Source organism: Nansenia antarctica (assembly GCF_963989245.1).
Source record: "Nansenia antarctica genome assembly, chromosome: 2".
In the NCBI taxonomy this organism is placed as follows: domain Eukaryota; kingdom Metazoa; phylum Chordata; class Actinopteri; order Argentiniformes; family Microstomatidae; genus Nansenia; species Nansenia antarctica.
Window position 1 is genome coordinate 32588304 of NC_137675.1, and position 22425 is coordinate 32610728.

Sequence of the window (22425 nt, forward strand, 5' to 3'; positions counted from 1 at the left end):
ATGCCACTTCACCTTAACAACCACACTGTCCTGACAGGCACCAGACCAGACTAGATGATCTTGAGTGAAGATATTATCAAAGCGTACTCGCCTGTCGATCACCCGTACGCTTTGATAATATCTTCACTCACGATCATCTAGTCTAGTCTGGCGCCTGCGCCGTCTGTTGTTCTTCCTGCACACAGGTAAACATATCTGGGATCTAGCAGCGTCACCAGGCTCGCGCAAACAAACCCGGCGAAAGTTTTACTTGCTCCGGACAAGTAAAACGGCGTTAATGTCGAGCCCTGACTCTATACTACTCTACTACACTACTCTATACTACTCTACTATACTACACTATTAGGGCTGCAACTAACGATTATTTCAATTATCGATTAATCTACCGATTATTTTTTTGACTAATCGATTAATCGGACAAATGAAAAGAACAGATTTCTTTTGATAAATTTTTTTTTATTTAAACTTTTTTTTTTATTTTTATTTTTTACATTTGTTTTATACATATACATGTGCAAAATAAATAAAAAATAAAAAATATAAATAAAAAAGGCTTTGCTACATCAAATAGGTTTAACAACCTAGATTGTTTCAATAGAAGTAGTTGAACGTAGTTGAACTCTAGCTAGAACAAGAAAATGCTAGTTTAAAAATAAAAATAAAGTGTTCTTGTGTCTCAGTGGTTTTCAAAGTGCTTTCAACCAACAATTTCAACAGTCTCAACTGCACAACTTGAACCTCAAGTCTGTCTAATCCACTCTCCTCTTTCTACAGGAACTTTGCATTGCAATGCAGAAAGGTTAGCATGTCCACATGCTCCTGGCTAAGACTAGCTCTCTTCTTGGAAGCTATGTTGCCTGCTGCGGAGAAAAGCCGCTCAGATGGTGTTGAGGTGCCAGGGATGCATAAGTAGGACTTTGCTAGCATAGCCAAGGTGGGATATCTATCCTGGTTAGCCTTCCACCAATGTAATGGACTTTGTTCCTTGGCAAGGGATTTCTCTCCAAAGTATGCGAGGACTTCATTCTTCACTTGGCTGGTGAGATCTTCATTTTCCCGCTCTCTACTCTCTTCTTCACTGCTGTTTTCAGAATCGAGGAGTGAGTCAAGTAAAGAGACATTTTTAGGTTCAGCAGCTGTAGTAGAACTGGTGGTGGAGGAGGCAAGGGTTTGGTCGCTGAGACTGTCATGCTGCTCCTGCTGCTGCTGCTTCTCATCCATCATCTCCCTTCTCACTAAGAGTGCCAGTGTTTGGACTTTGCTTTGCACATTCAGGACTTCTTCAGGTGTTAAAAACTTAAGTCTCTTGAACCTCGGGTCCAGGGCAGTGGAGAGGATCACTGTGTTTGGTGCCGTGCCTGAGAAAGAAGTCTCCCTCTGCCATCGCTGTTGGAGCTGCTCTGTAGCAGTGCGTTGGAAAGCCTGCACCGGAGCTGACTCGATGGTTGCACTCTGGGTGGACTTCAACAACCCCTTCACAAGTGGAGGTACTGCAGAGATGGTGATGTACTTCTCCCCACTCATGAAAACTGTGGCGCATTCAAAAGGCTCAAGGGCTGTGGAAAGCTCTCCCAGCAGGTTCCACTGTTCTGGTTTCAAATCCAGGTACCTTTTGCCCCTCTGAGTGACAGATGAGTCCGACAGCGTTGCTGTGACAGGCCACCTTTGCTCAAGCAGTCGGCTTATCATGTAGAACGTGCTGTTCCATCTTGTGCTTATGTCCTGGACAAGCCTGTGCTCAGGTGCGGCCATTTGTTGCTGTTTCTCTCTTAGCTTAGTGCAGGCTAGCTCGCTTCTTTTAAAATGCTCCACCAGACACCTTGCAGCCCCAATAGCTTTGTCAATGCTTGGGTGCTTCAATGCAGAATTGATCACGAGTTGCAAGGTATGGCCAGTGCACCGTACGGACATCCACCCATGCTTCTCCTCCAGTATGTTAGCTGCAGCCACAACATTGGCTCCATTGTCATGCACAATGGCGATGATTTTGCTAGGAGGAATTTCAAACCTGGTGGTTACTGCCTCCTCCAACCACTCTGCAATGTTGGATGCAGTGTGTCTGTCATGCAGTGGCATGGTGGTGAGGCAAATTGACTCCATCTTCCAATCATCTTTGATGTAATGACATGTGATGCCGAGGTATGCTTCAGTGGCTACACTTGTCCACACATCAGTGGTGAGAGCAATTTTGCTTTTGTTGGCCTTTATTGCAATCTTCACTTCCTGGGATGTCTCTTCATATTTCTTCTCCATCAGCTTGGTAAAATGGGTCCTAAATAATAATAATAATAATAAATGTATTTGTAATGCACTTTACATTCTAAACAAATCTCAAAGTGCTACAGAGAAAAAATGTGAAAAGTTAAAAGTTAGAAACCCTACCTTGAGGGTAGAGTGTAACCAGGGTGGAGGGTCTTGACCATTTCTCTGAAGCCGTTATCTTCCACCATTGATAGTGGCCTCATGTCAGTCACTATCATCTTGAGGACAGATAGTGTCAAATAAGCTGCTTGCTGTGGTGTGCATGGAGCTTTATTCCCAGTCAAGTAGCCAGTCATAGTGAGTTGTTTTTTTCTGAAATGAGACAGTATGCGTATGCATAATATAGCATATTTTAAAACTCAATGCATGCATTGTTTTAGTTTGTTGTATAGCATGCAATGTTGAATTCATGAATGCGAGCAAACACTCACTGGCTATCGCATTACATTAGTCATTTAGCTGACGCTTCGCCAGACCTCACAAGTGCGTCTCCTCCATACTAATACAAGTGACTATGAGCATACTCCGGTGCTGAAGGCATAGAATGCGAATAGCAGCAAGCTAAAAATACAATAGGTCATTAAGAGGGAGAATCTATTAGATAAACGATAAGAACTAACAGCCTACAGCTGTGCCAGTGAAACGAACGATCCTCACTTCAAAACGCAACGTAATATAATTACCCTGCTGAGGCTGAGCTGTCTTCATCCATCACTGTCACGTGCTTTCTTTTGAGGTGTTCTCGCATCACCGTTGTGCTCCCGTGCCATGAAAGGTCGGTTTTGCATATGTTGCAGCAAACACATTTTTCTGGAGCTTTTAAAGTGAAGTGCTCCCACACCTTGGACGTCTTCGTTCGAGTAGTTTTCTCCGCCATGATTTAAATGGAGCCGGGTCGAAAACTCCGGTACTTACACCGCCGCGACACACCTGGCACTGATTGAGATGAGATCACTTCTTCTTCAGGGCAGGCTACGCAGTACGCAGGCTAATGTCGCGCAGCTGCTGCCTCTCTGTTGGACTCCGCTACTGCACGTTACTCACGAGACAGCTCCGCAAGACACAGGAAGTAGGTTTGAATGAATGAATGAATGGTCTTTATTGTCATTGCTATAGTACAGGTACCAAACAAGTTGAAACAACGACATTTGGGAGGAATGGCTCCCCTGGTGCTAGGAAAAAGAAAAAAAAAACGAAAAACGAAAAAAAAAAAAAAAAAAAAGTTCTGTTATGGAACAAGACCCAACGAATCGATAATGGAATTCGTTGCCAACGAATTTCATTATCGATTATTATCGATTTAATCGATTCGTTGTTGCAGCCCTATACACTATACTACTATACTATACTATACTCTATAATACTCTACTACTCTGCCATGTAGATCTGATCCTGGAACAGCAAAAACAAATCTGATTCAATGTTTTGAAATACTGGGCCCAGAAGATCCAAATGTCTGAACCAGCCAGTGAAATAGGTCATATCATTGTCAGGTTTATGGTCCATTTCATTTAAGAGGAATTCTTTTTTTTTTCTCCAAATGTCACTTCATACTGTAAAATGACTGAGCTTGTATAGAACTCAAGTCAATCCTATGTGTTACTGAATACCCTGGCATGACAGACCATATCAACTTGGGACACAGGAAACATACTCTAGAACAGCGTTTCTCAACCTTTTTTCAGTCACGGCACCCTTCAAAAGTCGATAAAATCTCAAGGCACCCCAGTCTAAAATATAGCTATTCAAAAACGACACTGCATCACCCAGACAGCCCCATACACACACACACACACACACACACACACACACACACACACACACACTCAGCGGCTATTGATACAAATAAAAGTTGTATTATTATTATTATTATTGAGAGAGAGAGGAGGGAGTGAAAGCGGCAAGTGTGCATCAAAGGCATCAGGCACGTAACCGTGCTGTATAAACATGACACAGTGACCGAACAAAAGTGGGAATTTATGGAACACATGAATTTTCATATTCCCACATTTGATTGGAAACACCTATCCAGTCCATTCAACGTAAACACCGGGGATGCAGAGTTATTAATCCAGAAAATGCGTCTCTCTCTCCCGCTGTGCGCCTTGTCTGGATGTATTAAATTCATTGCATGAAAACGAAACCGTGCGTTATTTCCCGAACTTTCCAACCCTGATTAGCTTCCGAAGTCGGACGAGAGAATAATGTCACCGATCATCCATATAGAACAACCACCTCCACACTCTGCCGGCGAGCGAGACTGCCCTGCCCGATCGGACCCTTTTTCGGGAGCGGGGAACATAGGACCCTTTTAGATGTCATTGATTTGCCTTCCAATTGTACAGTCAGACAGCGGGACCTTTGTGGGCCTAGCATCTTATTAACTATTGCTGTGCATGCTGGCAATATTACGGACTCGGCTATAGTGTGTGGCTTCTTCGCCTTAGCAACAATTTCGGCTACGAGGTAACTAGCCTCCAATGCTTTCTCTGAAACTTTGGCGCACTTCATCATTACCTGTTCTGGACAGCTATGCTTACTTTTCATCCGAACAAAATATTCAGCATCCTTGCTAGCTTGTGATGGATGATCTGTTGTCAGTTCGTCATGTTCCATGATTCTGCTTGTTTGCTTGTTCATTGCTCTCGAAATGTCTTTGACACACTGACCTTACGCTGAACCCGGTATTGACATTGTGAAATGGGAAAGGGGCGTGCGAGACAGAATATAGAATAATTTGACGGCACCCCTGAAGACGTCAGGCGGCGCCCCAGTGTGCCGCGGCACCCCGGTTGAGAAACGCTGCTCTAGAAGACGTGATCTGTCAAATAGCAAACACGTCTCCTGATATATAATCAATAGATGAAGATAATAATAACACAAAGACAAGTCACAAATGATCTATTCTGTATTAAACTACAAACTCACACTGGGGGTAGGCTACCAGTAAAAACCTAGGCTTATTTTCTCAAGACCAAGGTCCAAATGTGATGATGGTTTGCTGTTGACAGAAGTAGGCCTAATGCAGTTTTTACACTGCATCATCACAACAAAACAAGTGGGCAAATAAATAAATAAACGTCCATTAGACGTTGAGAACACACCATTAGCCACCATTAGCCTTCTACGGATAGTGGCTAATGACAGACCGACAAAATCAAATCAGCAACAAACTCAACATCCTCTGCTGTGAATTGCCCTCCCCTCCCCTCCCCCCCTCTCCCTCTCTCTCACCATTCCTGCCTGTGATTGATGTGTAATGGTGGTATAAGTGTAAACCTGACATGTCAACAGCCCGTGTGGAGATACCTTCTTAGAATGTAGTACCCTGGCCTGTACCATACTAAAATGTAGTACCCTGCTATACCTTCATATTAGAATGTAGTACCCTATACCTTCATATTAGAATGTAGTACCCTGCTATATTAGAATGTAGTACCCTGTAGACAGACAGATCTAACACTCACAAACAGGTTTGCTTTGCTGAAAACTACTACAACAGCTGAACCAGCTAGCGAAATGATCTAGCTATAACAAAGCTAAAAACCCAGCCACCACCGGAGAGGATGGATTGGGGGAACATGTTAGCTTTAAATCAAAAGATACATTCGTTACAAGACACGGCGAGGTTTGGTGTCTATGATTAGTTAAATAGGCTAAATGACAACAGTAGCGGACAGCCTGTCAGGCTAGGCTAGGCTAGGTGTTTACATCGCTGCTATCAAGCATCGGTTGGATAAATGAGTAGCTCGAATAGTCTTATGGAACTGCAACAGGAGAAAACGCCGATATGAGGTGGATACATCTTCGAAGAAGCAATGAATGGATATTTTGACTGCAGCAGCTAGTTGGTATAAAGGCCAAGGAGCTGAAGCTGCCCTTCTCCTGGCAGAGGCTTCTAGCTAGCTAACCGGATAGCATTGTAGCACATTTTAAAAAGAGAGCTGTTACACATGATTACGGACATGCAACTGCAATGAGACAATGAGTACAACATACTAATGGTTTCTAAAAAATGATTAGGCAAAGCAACCGAAGCGTACGTTCACACAAAACTGGCCTTTACCTGCAAAGAAGTCCAATCAGAAGATGGATGTTTACAGATTTAGATAGACCCGTGTTGTACGTAGAACAGTACGGTGGCTGACTGGTCACAACGTCAAAACGTCCCGGTTGTTGTTGGAATAAAAAAATCTTTATAACGGAGAGAATTGGTGAAAAGGTGGACAACGGAGATCGGTTATGTTTTCTCCCGCATGAGGCCTTGTTAGTAGGCAGAAGCCTGCTGTGGGTTTAGGTACGGACCCCAATGAGCCCTTTGTTCACGGGCAGACATGAACAATAGCTGTAGGCCCTCCTCTTTCTCTCTGCTTTCCTGCTCTCCCCCTCTATCTAGAATGAGAACACCGCCACCCACCCTCTCTGTCCCTTCTCCCTCCCCCCGCTATACACACAGCCGGCCTATAATAAAGATTCTTTGCGGAGCAGTTTTTGTCGCATGTTCCGTACTGTGTCACTCTAACTAACATGTATGGAAATGGAAATGTATGGAAATGGACCTCATACCACTGAGAAAATAGTCTAAGGTTGAGGAGCGACGTTCAATACTGATGGTGACATAATTATATAAAATAAAATAAAAATCAAACCAATAATTTCTGCTGAAATGGTCTTGAAAATGCACACAATTGAATTCATGCAGACACTAAATATGACACTTTGGCAGACTTTAAAACGCCTATTAAGAGTGAAATGTATGAATATATACTGAACTCCTAAACAATACAAATGTATATATAATTTTCAAATTACAGAAGAAATATACATTTCCATTATGTGTGGATATTAATCTGTCCTATATGGGCCTATATCCATTCAAGAAAATCAGACAGTTGATTTTGCATAGACCAACATGTGTGTGAAGGCCATCAGCTAATATAAGCATAGCTAGCAGATTGATTGTCAAATTCTGTCAAATCCAACACACACACACACACACACACACACACACACACACACACACACACACACACACACACACACACACAATACAATCTGTATTGTCCATTTTACAAGGGATTATTATTTTGCTGTTGTACTACCCAACCCAAGACATATTGCATACACACACACACACACACACACACACACACACACACACACACTTGTTCAGGCTGGGAGCATGGGGCCTCTGGAGCAGGGCAGGGTTAAGTGCTGTGCTCAAGGGCACAACGGTGGTGTTGATGCCAGCAGCCCACCGGTTGCCAGCTCACACACTCTCCCCCCCAGACACACACACCCACACACACTCTCTCTCTCGCTCTCTCTCAAACACACACACACACACACACACATAACGTCATCACAAGAGTGGGACTCAAACCTCCTCCACGACCTCTGTCTGCTACACAACACACACACAGCATCATAACACACACACACACACACACACACACAGCATCATAACATACACACACACACACACACACAACATCATAACACACACACACACACACACACAGGGGGAGGGGTACTAGTAGCTTGCACTACTGTCATATGCCTGGCCTTTGCGACTTAGTGCTATGGATTTGCCTACACATTCACTGGAATTTGTAACCATGGTAACACATTCAGTCAATGGTGTCAAAACTGGAAATATGCTAAGAGTCAACCGTGTAAATCCCTCTGTGTGTGTGTGTGTGAGAGAGAGAGAGAGAGAGAGAGAGAGAGAGTATGTGTGTGTGTGTGTGTGTGAGTGTGTATGTGAGAGAGAGAGAGAGGAGTGTGTGTGTGTATGTATGTGTGTGTGTGTGTGTGTGTGTGTGTGTGTGTGTGTGTGTGTGTATGTGAGAGAGAGAGAGAGAGAGGAGTGTGTGTGTGTGTGTGTGTGTGTGTCTGTATGTGTGTGTGTCTGTGTGTGTGTATGTGTATGTGTGAGTGCACGGGTGCCCATTGAAATGGTACATGGTGGGGGTAAATCCCCTGTGTGTGGGGGTCAGGATCAGGCTTTGAGGGTCCAACACCGTCTGTCTGTCTCTGTCTCTGTCTCTGTCTCTCTCTCTCTCTCTCTCTCTCTCTCTCTCTCTCTCTCTCTCTCTCTCTCTCTCTCTCTCTCTCTCTCTCTCTCTCCAGGTACAGAAGCCTAACTAACAACAGTGTTTAGTCCAGGTACAGAAGCCTAACTAACAACAGTGTTTAGTCCAGGTACAGAAGCCTAACTAACAACAGTGTTATCGGTTTTTGCGATCGGCCATTTTTGCCGATCACCGATCGAGTCATTTGGAGTGAAATCGGCCGATTTAAATCGGTGGCCGATAAATCGGAGCATCCCTAGACTGGACCAACAGCAAGAGGGATGGGCAGAGTATTTTGAAGAACTCCTGAATAGACCGACACCACATAACCCCCCGGACATTCAACCTGCGGAGACTGACATAGTCATCAACTGTGGAAAGCCCAGCAAGCAGGAAATCCAACAGGCCATTGCACAACTAAAGAATAGTAAGGCAGCAGGACCAGACAACATCCCTGCCGAGGCACTGAAGGCAGGCATAGACACCTCGGTAGAGATGCTACACCCCCTGTTCGAGAAGATATGGGAGGAAGAGGAAGGGCCAACAGATTGGAAAGAAGGCTACTTGGTCAAAATACCTAAGAAAGGAGACCTCAGCCAATGCCACAACTACAGAGGAATCATGCTTTTATCAGTGCCAGGAAAAATCTTCAACAGAATCCTCCTCGAGCGAATAAAGAAAGTGGTGGATCCGCAGCTAAGAGACCAGCAGGCAGGCTTCCGACCCAATAGATCATGTGTAGACCAGATTGCAACCCTCCGAATCATAGTTGAGCAATCATTGGAATGGAACTCTCCATTATACATCAACTTTGTAGACTACGAGAAGGCATTTGACAGTCTCCACAGAAACACCCTCTGGAAATTGCTTCGACACTACGGCATACCAGAAAAGCTTGTCAACATCATGAGGAACTCCTATGAAGGAATGACCTGCGGAGTCATACACAGCGGGCAGCTCACACGAAGCTTCCAAGTGAAGACCGGAGTAAGGCAAGGCGGTATACTGTCCCCCTTCCTCTTCCTCCTGGCCATCGACTGGATATTGAAGACCACAACGGCACAGAGGAGAAACGGGATCCAGTGGACACTCACAACACAACTGGACGACCTAGACTTCGCAGACGACCTTGCCCTACTATCCCACAGTCGACAACAGATGCAGGAGAAGACGAACATACTGGCAGACACCTCAACACAACTAGGCCTCAACATCCACCAAGCAAAGACCAAAATACTAAAGATCAACACAAACAACGAACCCAGTAAACCTGGAGGGAACAGCACTCGAGGAAGTAGAATCCTTCACCTACCTAGGTAGCATCATAGCCAAGAAGGGTGGCACGGAGGCAGACGTCAGAGCAAGAATCAGCAAGGCAAGGGCCTCATACATCCAACTAAAGAACATCTGGAGCTCCAAGGTAATCAGTCACCAGACAAAGATCAGACTCTTCAAATCCAACATCAAGACAGTACTCCTATACGGATCAGAGACGTGGAGGACAACCAAGATCACAATGACTAGAGTGCAGTCATTTATCAACAGATGCCTGAGGCGGATCCTGAACATCCACTGGCCAGATACCATCAGTAACAACGATCTCTGGCAGAGAACGGGCGAACAACCAGTGGAAGAACAAATCAAGAGAAGAAGGTGGGGATGGATCGGCCACACACTACGCAAACCAAACACCAGCACCACCAGACAGGCCCTTAGATGGAACCCCCAAGGCAAAAGGAAGAGAGGCCGGCCCAAGAACACCTGGCGCAGGGACTTGGAGACTGACATCACACAGAGTGGACTAACATGGAAACAGCTGGAAAGCAAAGCACAGGACAGAGGACCCTGGCGAACTGTTGTCGACGGCCTATGCTCCTCCAAAAGGAGCGATAGGCGTAAGTAAGTAAGTAACAGAAGCAAAATTAACAACAGTGTTTAGTCCATGTACAGAAGCCTCACTAACAACAGTGTTTAGTCCAGGTACAGAAGCCTAACTAACAACAGTGTTTAGTCCATGTACAGCCTTACTAACAACAGTGTTAAGTCCAGGTACAGAAGCCTCACTAACAACAATGTTTAGTCCAGGTACAGCCTCACTAACAACAGTGTTTAGTCCATGTACAGAAGCCTAACTAACAACAGTGTTTAGTCCAGGTACAGCCTAACTAACAGTGTTTAGTCCAGGTACAGCCTCACTAACAACAGTGTTTAGTCCATGTACAGAAGCCTCACTAACAACAGTGTTTAGTCCAGGTACAGCCTCACTAACAACAGTGTTTAGTCCATGTACAGCCTCACTAACAACAGTGTTTAGTCCAGGTACAGAAGCCTGACTAACAACAGTGTGTAGTCCAGGTACAGCCTCACTAACAACAGTGTTTAGTCCAGGTACAGAAGCCTAACTAACAAGAGTGTTTAGTCCAGGTACAGCCTAACTAAGAACAGTGTTTAGTCCAGGTACAGCCTTACTAACAACAGTGTTTAGTCCAGATACAGAAGCCTAACTAACAACAGTGTTTAGTCCATGTACAGCCTCACTAACAACAGTGTTTAGTCCAGATACAGCCTAACTAACAACAGTGTTTAGTCCAGGTACAGAAGCCTAACTAACAACAGTGTTTAGTCCAGGTACAGCTTAACTAACAACAGTGTTTAGTCCAGATACAGAAGCCTTAACTAACAAGTGTTTAGTCCATGTACAGCCTCACTAACAACAGTGTTTAGTCCAGATACAGCCTCACTAACAACAGTGTTTAGTCTAGGTACAGGCGTCTAACTAACAACAGTGTTTAGTCCAGGTACAGAAGCCTAACTAACAACAGTGTTTAGTCCAGGTACAGAAGCCTAACTAACAACAGTGTTTAGTCCAGGTACAGAAGCCTAACTAACAACAGTGTTTAGTCCAGGTACAGCCTAACTAACAACAGTGTTTAGTCCATGTACAGCCTAACTAACAACAGTGTTTAGTCCATGTACAGAAGCCTCACTAACAACAGTGTTTAGTCCAGGTACAGAAGCCTAACTAACAACAGTGTTTAGTCCAGGTACAGCCTCACTAACAACAGTGTTTAGTCCAGGTACAGAAGCCTAACTAACAACAGTGTTTAGACAAGGTACAGCCTAACTAACAACAGTGTTTAGTCCAGGTACAGCCTAACTAACAAGAGTGTTTAGTCCATGTACAGAAGCCTAACTAACAACAGTGTTTAGTCCAGGTACAGCCTTACTAAGAACAGTGTTTAGTCCAGGTACAGCCTTACTAACAACAGTGTTTAGTCCAGATACAGAAGCCTAACTAACAACAGTGTTTAGTCCAGATACAGAAGCCTTAACTAACAACAGTGTTTAGTCCATGTACAGCCTCACAAACAACAGTGTTTAGTCCAGGTACAGCCTAACTAACAACAGTGTTTAGTCCAGGTACAGCCTCACTAACAACAGTGTTTAGTCCATGTACAGAAGCCTAACTAACAACAGTGTTTAGTCCAGGTACAGAAGCCTAACTAACAACAGTGTTTAGTCCAGGTACAGAAGCCTAACTAACAACAGTGTTTAGTCCAGGTACAGAAGCCTAACTAACAACAGTGTTTAGTCCAGGTACAGAAGCCTAACTAACAACAGTGTTTAGTCCAGGTACAGAAGCCTAACTAACAACAGTGTTTAGTCCAGGTACAGAAGCCTAACTAACAACAGTGTTTAGTCCAGGTACAGAAGCCTAAATAACAACAGTGTTTAGTCCAGGTACAGAAGCCTAACTAACAACAGTGTTTAGTCCAGGTACAGCCTAACTAACAACAGTGTTTAGTCCAGGTACAGCCTAACTAACAACAGTGTTTAGTCCAGGTACAGCCTCACTAACAACAGTGTTTAGTCCGTGTACAGAAGCCTAACTAACAACAGTGTTTAGTCAAGGTACAGCCTAACTAACAACAGTGTTTAGTCCAGGTACAGCCTCACTAACAACAGTGTTTAGTCCATGTACAGAAGCCTCACTAACAACAGTTTTTAGTCCATGTACAGCCGCACTAACAACAGTGTTTAGTCCAGGTACAGAAGTCTAACTAACAACAGTGTTTAGTCCAGGTACAGCCTAACTAACAACAGTGTTTAGTCCAGGTACAGCCTAACTAACAACAGTGTTTAGTCCAGGTACAGAAGCCTAACTAACAACAGTGTTTAGTCCATGTACAGCCTCACTAACAACAGTGTTTAGTCCAGGTACAGAAGTCTAACTAACAACAGTGTTTAGTCCAGGTACAGAAGCCTAACTAACAACAGTGTTTAGTCCAGGTACAGCCTAACTAACAACAGTGTTTAGTCCAGGTACAGAAGCCTAACTAACAACAGTGTTTAGTCAAGGTAAAGCCTAACTAACAACAGTGTTTAGTCCAGGTACAGAAGCCTCACTAACAACAGTGTTTATTCCGGGTACAGCCTCACTAACAACAGTGTTTAGTCCAGGCACAGAAGCCTAACTAACAACAGTGTTTAGTCCAGATACAGCCTGACTAACAACAGTGTTTAGTCCATGTACAGAAGCCTAACTAACAACAGTGTTTAGTCCATGTACAGAAGCCTACCTAACAACAGTGTTTAGTCCAGGTACAGAAGCCTAACTAACAACAGTGTTTAGTCCAGGTACAGTAGCCTAACTAACAACAGTGTTTAGTCCGGGTACAGAAGTCTAACTAACAACAGTGTTTAGTCCAGGTACAGAACCCTAACCAACAACAGTGTTTAGTCCATGTACAGCCTCACTAACAACAGTGTTTAGTCCAGGTACAGAAGCTGATAATAGGTGATATTCAGATGATGGGCGGCAGCCGAGATTTGTTGATTCCCCTTTAAGTAATTAATTAATAGATTGCTCAAGTAGACAATTAAGATACAAGTTTATTCCACAGCGCTGGGTGTGCTCCGTCACATGCAGACAGAGAACGCACACACAAATGACATCTTACAGTGGCTTGATATAGGCAAGAGTTGCTGATCAAGCAACCAGCTGTCTGTCATGCAAATCATCCCAAAGACAGGGCTCCGTTGAGTCTAGGTAGGGTTGTTGACGAGAAGTCCCCATCTCCCATAAGTGGCTAGTTGTCCTGACAACCCAGCTACCTGACCCTGGTCAGCTGACTGGCTGGTCCTAAATATACTGATATTAGTTCCCCTACATGGCTCCATCCTGTGTCCTTTTTGCTGTACCATCATACTGACCACTGGCCATTCTGGCCCCCACTAGTTGTGGTCTAAATCTGGCTTAGGTCCAATTACACAGACAAGCATGTTGCAGTTTGTGCATGACAGATACAGAGAGAGAGGTTGGCTCACTCTCAACAGTTTAGATGTCACAACTTGATTATAATCACTAATGATAAAGTATTTAGTGTTTACCTAAGCACAATGGAAAAACACATCCTATCAGAAGCCTAACTAACAACAGTGTTTAGTCCATGTACAGCCTCACTAACAACAGTGTTTAGTCCATGTACATAAGCCTCACTAACAACAGTGTTTAGTCAAGGTACAGCCTAACTAACAACAGTGTTTAGTCCAGGTACAGCCTAACTAACAACAGTGTTTAGTCCAGCTACAGCCTAACTAAGAACAGTGTTATGTCCAGGTACAGCCTAACTAACAACAGAGTTTAGTCCAGATACAGAAGCCTAACTAACAACAGTGTTTAGTCCAGATACAGAAGCCTAACTAACAACAGTGTTTAGTCCAGATACAGCCTAACTTACAACAGTGTTTAGTCCAGGTACAGAAGCCTAAATAACAACAGTGTTTAGTCCAGATACAGAAGCCTAACTAACAACATTGTTTAGTCCACGTACAGAAGCCTAACTAACAACAGTGTTTAGTCCAGGACAGAAGTCTAACTAACAACAGTGTTTAGTCCAGATACAGCCTAACTAACAACAGTGTTTAGTCCATGTACAGAAGCCTAACTAACAACAGTGTTTAGTCCAGTTACAGCCTCACTAACAACAGTGTTTAGTCCATGTACAGAAGCCTAACTAACAACAGTATTTAGTCCAGGTACAGAAGCCTAACTAACAACAGTGTTTAGTCCAGGTACAGAAGCCTAACTAACAACAGTGTTTAGTCCATGTACAGCCTAACTAACAACAGTGTTTAGTCCATGTACAGAAGCCTCACTAACAACAGTGTTTAGTCCAGGTACAGCCTCACTAACAACAGTGTTTAGTCCATGTACAGAAGCCTCACTAACAACAGTGTTTAGTCCAGGTACAGCCTCACTAACAACAGTGTTTAGTCCATGTACAGAAGCCAAACTAACAACAGTGTTTAGTCCAGGTACAGAAGCCTAACTAACAACAGTGTTTAGTCCATGTACAGCCTAACTAACAACAGTGTTTAGTCCATGTACAGAAGCCTCACTAACAACAGTGTTTAGTCCAGGTTCAGCCCCACTAACAACAGTGTTTAGTCCAGGTACAGAAGCCTAACTAACAACAGTGTTTAGTCCAGATACAGCCTAACTAACAACAGTGTTTAGTCCATGTACAGAAGCCTAACTAACAACAGTGTTTAGTCCAGGTACAGAAGCCTACCTAACAACAGTGTTAAGTCCAGGTACAGAAGCCTAACTAACAACAGTGTTTAGTCCAGGTACAGAAGCCTACCTAACAACAGTGTTAAGTCCAGGTACAGAAGCCTAACTAACAACAGTGTTTAGTCCAGGTACAGAAGCCTAACTAACAGTGTTTAGTCTATGTACAGCCTCACTAACAACAGTGTTTAGTCCAGGTACAGAACTGTAATTAACAACAGTGTTTAGTCCAGGTCCAGAAGCCTAACTAACAACAGTGTTTAGTCCAGGTAGAGCCTAACTAACAACAGTGTTTAGTCCAGGTACAGAAGCCTAACTAACAACAGTGTTTAGTCCATGTACAGCCTCACTAACAACAGTGCTTAGTCCAGGTAAAGAAGCCCAACTAACAACAGTGTTTAGTCCAGGTACAGAAGCCTCACTAACAACAGTGTTTAGTCCAGGTACAGAAGCCTCACTAACAACAGTGTTTAGTCCAGGTACAGCCTAACTAACAACAGTGTTTAGTCTATGTACAGCCTCACTAACAACAGTGTTTAGTCCATGTACAGAAGCCTAACTAACAACAGTGTTTAGTCCAGGTACAGAAGCCTAACTAACAACAGTGTTTAGTCTATGTACAGCCTCACTAACAACAGTGTTTAGTCCAGGTACAGAAGCCTCACTAACAACAGTGTTTAGTCCAGGTACAGAAGCCTAACTAACAACAGTGTTTAGTCCAGGTACAGCCTAACTAACAACAGTGTTTAGTCTATGTACAGCCTCACTAACAACAGTGTTTAGTCCATGTACAGAAGCCTAACTAACAACAGTGTTTAGTCCAGGTACAGAAGCCTAACTAACAACAGTGTTTAGTCTATGTACAGCCTCACTAACAACAGTGTTTAGTCCAGGTACAGAACTGTAATTAACAACAGTGTTTAGTCCAGGTCCAGAAGCCTAACTAACAACAGTGTTTAGTCCAGGTAGAGCCTAACTAACAACAGTGTTTAGTCCAGGTACAGAAGCCTAACTAACAACAGTGTTTAGTCCAGGTACAGCCTCACTAACAACAGTGCTTAGTCCAGGTAAAGAAGCCCAACTAACAACAGTGTTTAGTCCAGGTACAGAAGCCTCACTAACAACAGTGTTTAGTCCAGGTACAGCCTAACTAACAACAGTGTTTAGTCCAGGTACAGCCTAACTAACAACAGTGTTTAGTCTATGTACAGCCTCACTAACAACAGTGTTTAGTCCATGTACAGAAGCCTAACTAACAACAGTGTTTAGTCCAGGTACAGAAGCCTAACTAACAACACTGTTTAGTCTATGTACAGCCTCACTAACAACAGTGTTTAGTCCAGGTACAGAACTGTAATTAACAACAGTGTTTAGTCCAGGTCCAGAAGCCTAACTAACAACAGTGTTTAGTCCAGGTACAGCCTCACTAACAACAGTGTTTAGTCCATGTACAGAAGCCTAACTAACAACAGTGTTTAGTCCAGGTACAGAAGCCTAATTAACAACAGTGTTTAGTCCAGGTACAGCCTAGCTAACAACAGTGTTTAGTCCAGGTACAGAAGCCTAACTAACAACAGTGTTTAGTCCAGGTACAGCCTCACTAACAACAGTGTTTAGTCCATGTACATAAGCCTAACTAACAACAGTGTTTAGTCCAGGTACAGAAGCCTAACTAACAACAGTGTTTAGTCCAGGTAGAGCCTAACTAACAACAGTGTTTAGTCCAGGTACAGAAGCCTAACTAACAACAGTGTTTAGTCCAGGTACAGCCTCACTAACAACAGTGTTTAGTCCATGTACAGAAGCCTAACTAACAACAGTGTTTAGTCCAGGTACAGAAGCCTAACTAACAACAGTGTTTAGTCCAGGTACAGAAGCCTAACTAACAACAGTGTTTAGTCCAGGTACAGAAGCCTAACTAACAACAGTGTTTAGTCCAGGTACAGAAGCCTAACTAACAACAGTGTTTAGTCCAGGTACAGCCTCACTAACAACAGTGTTTAGTCCATGTACAGAAGCCTAACTAACAACAGTGTTTAGTCCAGGTACAGAAGCCTAACTAACAACAGTGTTTAGTCCAGGTACAGCCTCACTAACAACAGTGTTTAGTCCAGGTAAAGAAGCCTAACTAACAACAGTGTTTAGTCCAGGTACAGAAGCCTCACTAACAACAGTGTTTAGTCCAGGTACAGAAGCCTAACTAACAACAGTGTTTAGTCTATGTACAGCCTCACTAACAACAGTGTTTAGTCCAGGTACAGAACTGTAATTAACAACAGTGTTTAATCCAGGTACAGCCTAACTAACAACAGTGTTAAGTCCAGGTACAGCCTCACTAAAAACAGTGTTTAGTCCAGGTACAGAAGCCTAACTAACAACAGTGTTTAGTCCAGGTACAGAAGCCTTACTAACAACAGTGTTTAGTCCACGTACAGAAGCCTAACTAACAACAGTGTTTAGTCCAGGTACAGAAGCCTAACTAACAACAGTGTTTAGTCCATGTACAGCCTCGCTAACAACAGTGTTTAGTCCAGGTACAGAAGCCTAACTAACAACAGTGTTTAGTCCAGGTACAGCCTCATCAACAACAGTGTTTAGTCCAGGTACAGCCTCACTAACAACAGTGTTTGAGCAAGGTACAGAAGCCTAACTAACAACAGTGTTTAGTCCAGGTACAGCCTAACTAACAACAGTGTTTAGTCCAGGTACAGAAGCCTAACTAACAACAGTGTTTAGTGCAGGTTCAGCCTAACTAACAACAGTGTTTAGTCCATGTACAGCCTCACTAACAACAGTGTTTAGTCCATGTACAGAAGCCTAACTAACAACAGTGTTTAGTCCAGGTACAGAAGCCTAACTAACAACAGTGTTTAGTCCAGGTACAGAAGTCTAACTAACAACAGTGTTTAGTCCAGGTACAGAAGTCTAACTAACAACAGTGTTTAGTCAAGGTACAGAAGCCTCACTAACAACAGTGTTTAGTCCATGTACAGCCTCACTAACGACAGTGTTTAGTCCATGTACAGCCTCACTAACAACAGTGTTTAGTCCAGGTACAGAAGTCTAACTAACAACAGTGTTTAGTCCAGGTACAGAAGCCTCACTAACAACAGTGTTTAGTCCATGTACAGCCTCACTAACGACAGTGTTTAGTCCATGTACAGCCTCACTAACAACAGTGTTTAGTCCAGGTACAGAAGCCTAACTAACAACAGTGTTTAGTCCAGGTACAGTAGCCTAACTAACAACAGTGTTTAGTCCATGTACAGCCTCACTAACAACAGTGTTTAGTCCAGGTACAGAAGCCTAACTAACAACAGTGTTTAGTCCAGGTACAGCCTCACTAACAACAGTGTTTAGTCCTGGTACAGCCTAACTAACAACAGTGTTTAGTCCATGTACAGCCTCACTAACAACAGTGTTTAGTCCAGGTACAGAAGCCTAACTAACAACAGTGTTTAGTCCAGGTACAGCCTCACTAACAACAGTGTTTAGTCCAGGTACAGAAGCCTAACTAACAACAGTGTTTAGTCCAGGTACAGCCTCACTAACAACTGTGTTTAGTCCATGTACAGCCTCACTAACAACAGTGTTTAGTCCAGGTACAGCCTCACTAACAACAGTGTTTAGTCCAGGTACAGAAGCCTTACTAACAACAGTGTTTAGTTCAGGTACAGAAGCCTTACTAACAACAGTGTTTAGTACAGGTACAGCCTAACTAACAACAGTGTTTAGTCCAGGTACAGAAGCCTAACTAACAACAGTGTTTAGTCCAGGTACAGAAGCCTCACTAACAACAGTGTTTAGTCCAGGTACAGCCTCACTAACAACAGTGTTTAGTCCATGTACAGCCTCACTAACAACAGTGTTTAGTCCAGGTACAGAAGCCTAACTAACAACAGTGTTTAGTCCATGTACAGCCTCTAACAACAGTGTTTAGTCCATATACAGAAGCCTAACTAACAACAGTGTTTAGTCCAGGTACAGAAGCCTAACTAACAACAGTGTTTAGTCTATGTACAGCCTCACTAACAACAGTGTTTAGTCCAGGTACAGAAGCCTAACTAACAACATTGTTTAGTCCAGGTACAGAAGTCTAACTAACAACAGTGTTTAGTCCAGGTACAGAAGTCTAACTAACAACAGTGTTTAGTCAAGGTACAGAAGCCTCACTAACAACAGTGTTTAGTCCATGTACAGCCTCACTAACGACAGTGTTTAGTCCATGTACAGCCTCACTAACAACAGTGTTTAGTCCAGGTACAGAAGTCTAACTAACAACAGCGTTTAGTCCAGGTACAGAAGCCTCACTAACAACAGTGTTTAGTCCATGTACAGCCTCACTAACGACAGTGTTTAGTCCATGTACAGCCTCACTAACAATAGTGTTTAGTCCAGGTACAGAAGCCTAACTAACAACAGTGTTTAGTCCAGGTACAGTAGCCTAACTAACAACAGTGTTTAGTCCATGTACAGCCTCACTAACAACAGTGTTTAGTCCAGGTACAGAAGCCTAACTAACAACAGTGTTTAGTCCAGGTACAGCCTCACTAACAACAGTGTTTAGTCCAGGTACAGCCTCACTAACAACAGTGTTTAGTCCATGTACAGCCTCACTAACAACAGTGTTTAGTCCAGGTACAGCCTCACTAACAACAGTGTTTAGTCCAGGTACAGCCTCACTAACAACAGTGTTTAGTCCATGTACAGCCTAACTAACAACAGTGTTTAGTCCAGGTACAGAAGCCTAACTAACAACAGTGTTTAGTTCAGGTACAGAAGCCTTACTAACAACAGTGTTTAGTACAGGTACAGCCTAACTAACAACAGTGTTTAGTACAGGTACAGCCTAACTAACAACAGTGTTTAGTCCAGGTACAGAAGCCTAACTAACAACAGTGTTTAGTCCATGTACAGCCTAACTAACAACAGTGTTTAGTCCAGGTACAGCCTCACTAACAACAGTGTTTAGTCCATGTACAGCCTAACTAACAACAGTGTTTAGTCCAGGTACAGCCTAACTAACAACAGTGTTTAGTCCAGGTACAGAAGCCTAACTAACAAGGACCAGGAGGGTTTCAGGACCCTCCTTTCATGACTTTTCCTAGATACGTGCGTTCTACCACCCAGTATCCTTACAATTTCCAAAATCACATCAGGATAAGCTAATATAAAGCTATTTTGCAGTTTTTCTGTGTAGGAGGCAGGCTAATTTACAAACGGCCAACTAGTGGTCGTTGTGTGTAAATAGCAGATTTACATTCTAAAGAGGCGGCTCTTTTAGTAGGTAAAAAGGCACGGCTGTTCTAGTGCTAAGCCCAGATAAAGCCCCCACCCGCCCCAACTACAAGGTGGGCCTCTTGATAGAATGCCAGTTACTGTACATACACAAGAGACTGGGGGGTCTGGAGTGTCCACAGTTACACGACATCACAAGTCAAGGAGGAAGTGGTACTGTGACTCACCTGCTGCTGGGTCTAGTTGGTCAGACATTGCCATCGCCTTCCACTTCCACACTATTCTGCTGCAAAACAACAAGTTTGCGAGTGTACTGTAGACTCTCTCTCTCTCTCTCCCGCTCTATCTCTCTCTCTTACACTTACTGTATGATATCTCCCATGCCCAGACTCTTAGGCTGAAGGATGTGTGTGTGTGTGCGTGTGTGTGTGTGTGTGTGTGTGTGTGTGTGTGTGTGGGTGGGTGTGTGTCTGTGTGTATGTGTGTGCATGTGCGTGAGTGTGTGTGCGTGCGTATGTCTGTGTGTGTGTGTGTGTGTGTGTGCGCGTGTTTGTGCATGTGCGTGTGTGTGTGCGTGTGGTTGTGAATGGTGTACACAACTGTCAGGGTTCTGATAACAACCGGCTCTCTGGCCCCGCCCACCCCTTCAGCAGAGACGGGTCCCCTCGCCCTCACGGTTGGATTAGGATGACAGGAGCCTTAACTGATCTTAGATCTGTGCCTGTGCCAGTAGCCTGTGCCTCGATGCCTCAGCATCTCCCAAAGTGATGTTCTAGGGCCAGTGTTATGGGTATGTTCACACTTGATCCCTTTCAGCCAATGTTGTGTGCGTTCGCCAACATGAACTCTCCCGATGAATGAATTCTCCCAAGTTCTAGTTACCATGGTAATAATAGTAGACGCCATTTAGCTGAAGGGATTGAGTGCATGCATTTGTCAGTATATATGGTCCCAGCGGTATTCAAACCCACAACCTTAGCGTTGTTAGCACCATGCTCTACCAACTGAGACACGAGGGGTGGCTGTGGTGCAGGAGGTAGAACCGGCGTCTAATGATCGCAAGGTCGGCAGATTGGCAGTTCGAGCCCTGGCTGGCCACATGTCGAAGTGTCCTTGGGCAAGACACTGAACCCCAAATTGCTCCCAATGAGCGGGCCATGGTAGCTTGTCGCCATTGGTGTGTGAATGTGTGTGTGAACGGGTGAATGAGAGGCCATTGTAAAGCGCTTTGGAATAAGACGCTATATAAGTCAGTCCATTTACCATTTACCGTACCATTCACGATCAGAGGACAGATCAGGAACCCGCTGGTGCTGGTGTTGGAGTTGGTGCTGGTGCTGGTGTTGGTGCTAGTGCTGGTGTTGGTGCTGGTGTTGGTGTTGGTGTTGGTGCTGGTGTTGGAGTTGGTGCTGGTGCTGGTGTTGGTGTTGGAGTTGGTGCTGGTGTTGGTGTTGGTGTTGGAGTTGGTGTTGGAGTTGGTGTTGGAGTTGGTGCTGGTGTTGGTGCTGGTGTTGGTGCTGGTGTTGGTGTTGGAGTTGGTGCTAGTGTTGGTGTTGGTGTTGGTGCTGGTGTTGATGTTGGAGTTGGTGTTAGAGTTGGTGCTGGTGCTGGTGTTGGAGTTGGTGTTGGTGTTGGAGTTGGTGCTGGTGCTGGTGTTGTTGCTGGTGCTGGTGTTGGAGTTGGTGTTGGGTTCCCCTCCAATCCATTTCCAAAGAACGTAATCAATTCCTCCCTATCCACAGGATCTGTCCCGCCTGCCTTTCAGACAGCCAGATTCAAGCCTTTTCTCAAGAAAACAACTCTTGACCCATCTTCTGTCCACAAACACAGGCCGGTATCCCTTCTCCCCTTCTTATCTAAAACCCTTGAACACGTTGTATCTAACCAACTGTCTCACTATCTCCTTCAGAACAGCCTCCTTGACCCTCACCAATCTGGCTTTAAGGCTGGGCACTCTACTGAGACTGCTCTCCTTGCTGTCACGGAGGCCCTCCATTCTCCCTCTCCTCTGTTCTCATTCTCCTGGACCTGTCTGCTGCATTCGACACAGTAAACCACCTGATCCTTCTCTCCCACATTCTCTGATCTGGTCATCTCAGGCTCTCCACTCTCCTGGTTTTCATTCTATCTAGCTGATCGCTCTTGGTGATGTGGAGAGGATTGCTTTCCTCTCCACGAGCCCTCATCACTGGGGTACCCCAGGGCTCCGCCCTAGAGCCCTTAAGGCCGGTTTAAAGTTCTGCGTCGAATTTACGTGCGTAGCTTACGCAGGGTTTC

At 44.1% G+C, this 22425-nt stretch overlaps 1 protein-coding gene across 4 annotated transcripts in view; it reads right to left on the reverse strand.

Moving 5' to 3' along the window:
• ldb1b (LIM-domain binding 1b) overlaps positions 1 to 20495 on the reverse strand; it is a 72320-nt gene extending 51825 nt beyond the window's left edge. For 2 of the 4 annotated variants that reach the window (XM_080522497.1, XM_080522496.1), the window contains exon 1: positions 20376 to 20487. In XM_080522497.1, the coding sequence (XP_080378623.1) occupies positions 20376 to 20409 (34 nt within the window). In that variant the 5' untranslated portion in view covers positions 20410 to 20487. Of the gene's footprint in view, positions 1 to 6328; positions 6554 to 20375 lie in introns of those variants that run through there. The other 2 variants (XM_080522499.1, XM_080522498.1) reach the window with 2 other exon arrangements.
• Between the last annotated feature and the right edge of the window lie 1930 nt (positions 20496 to 22425).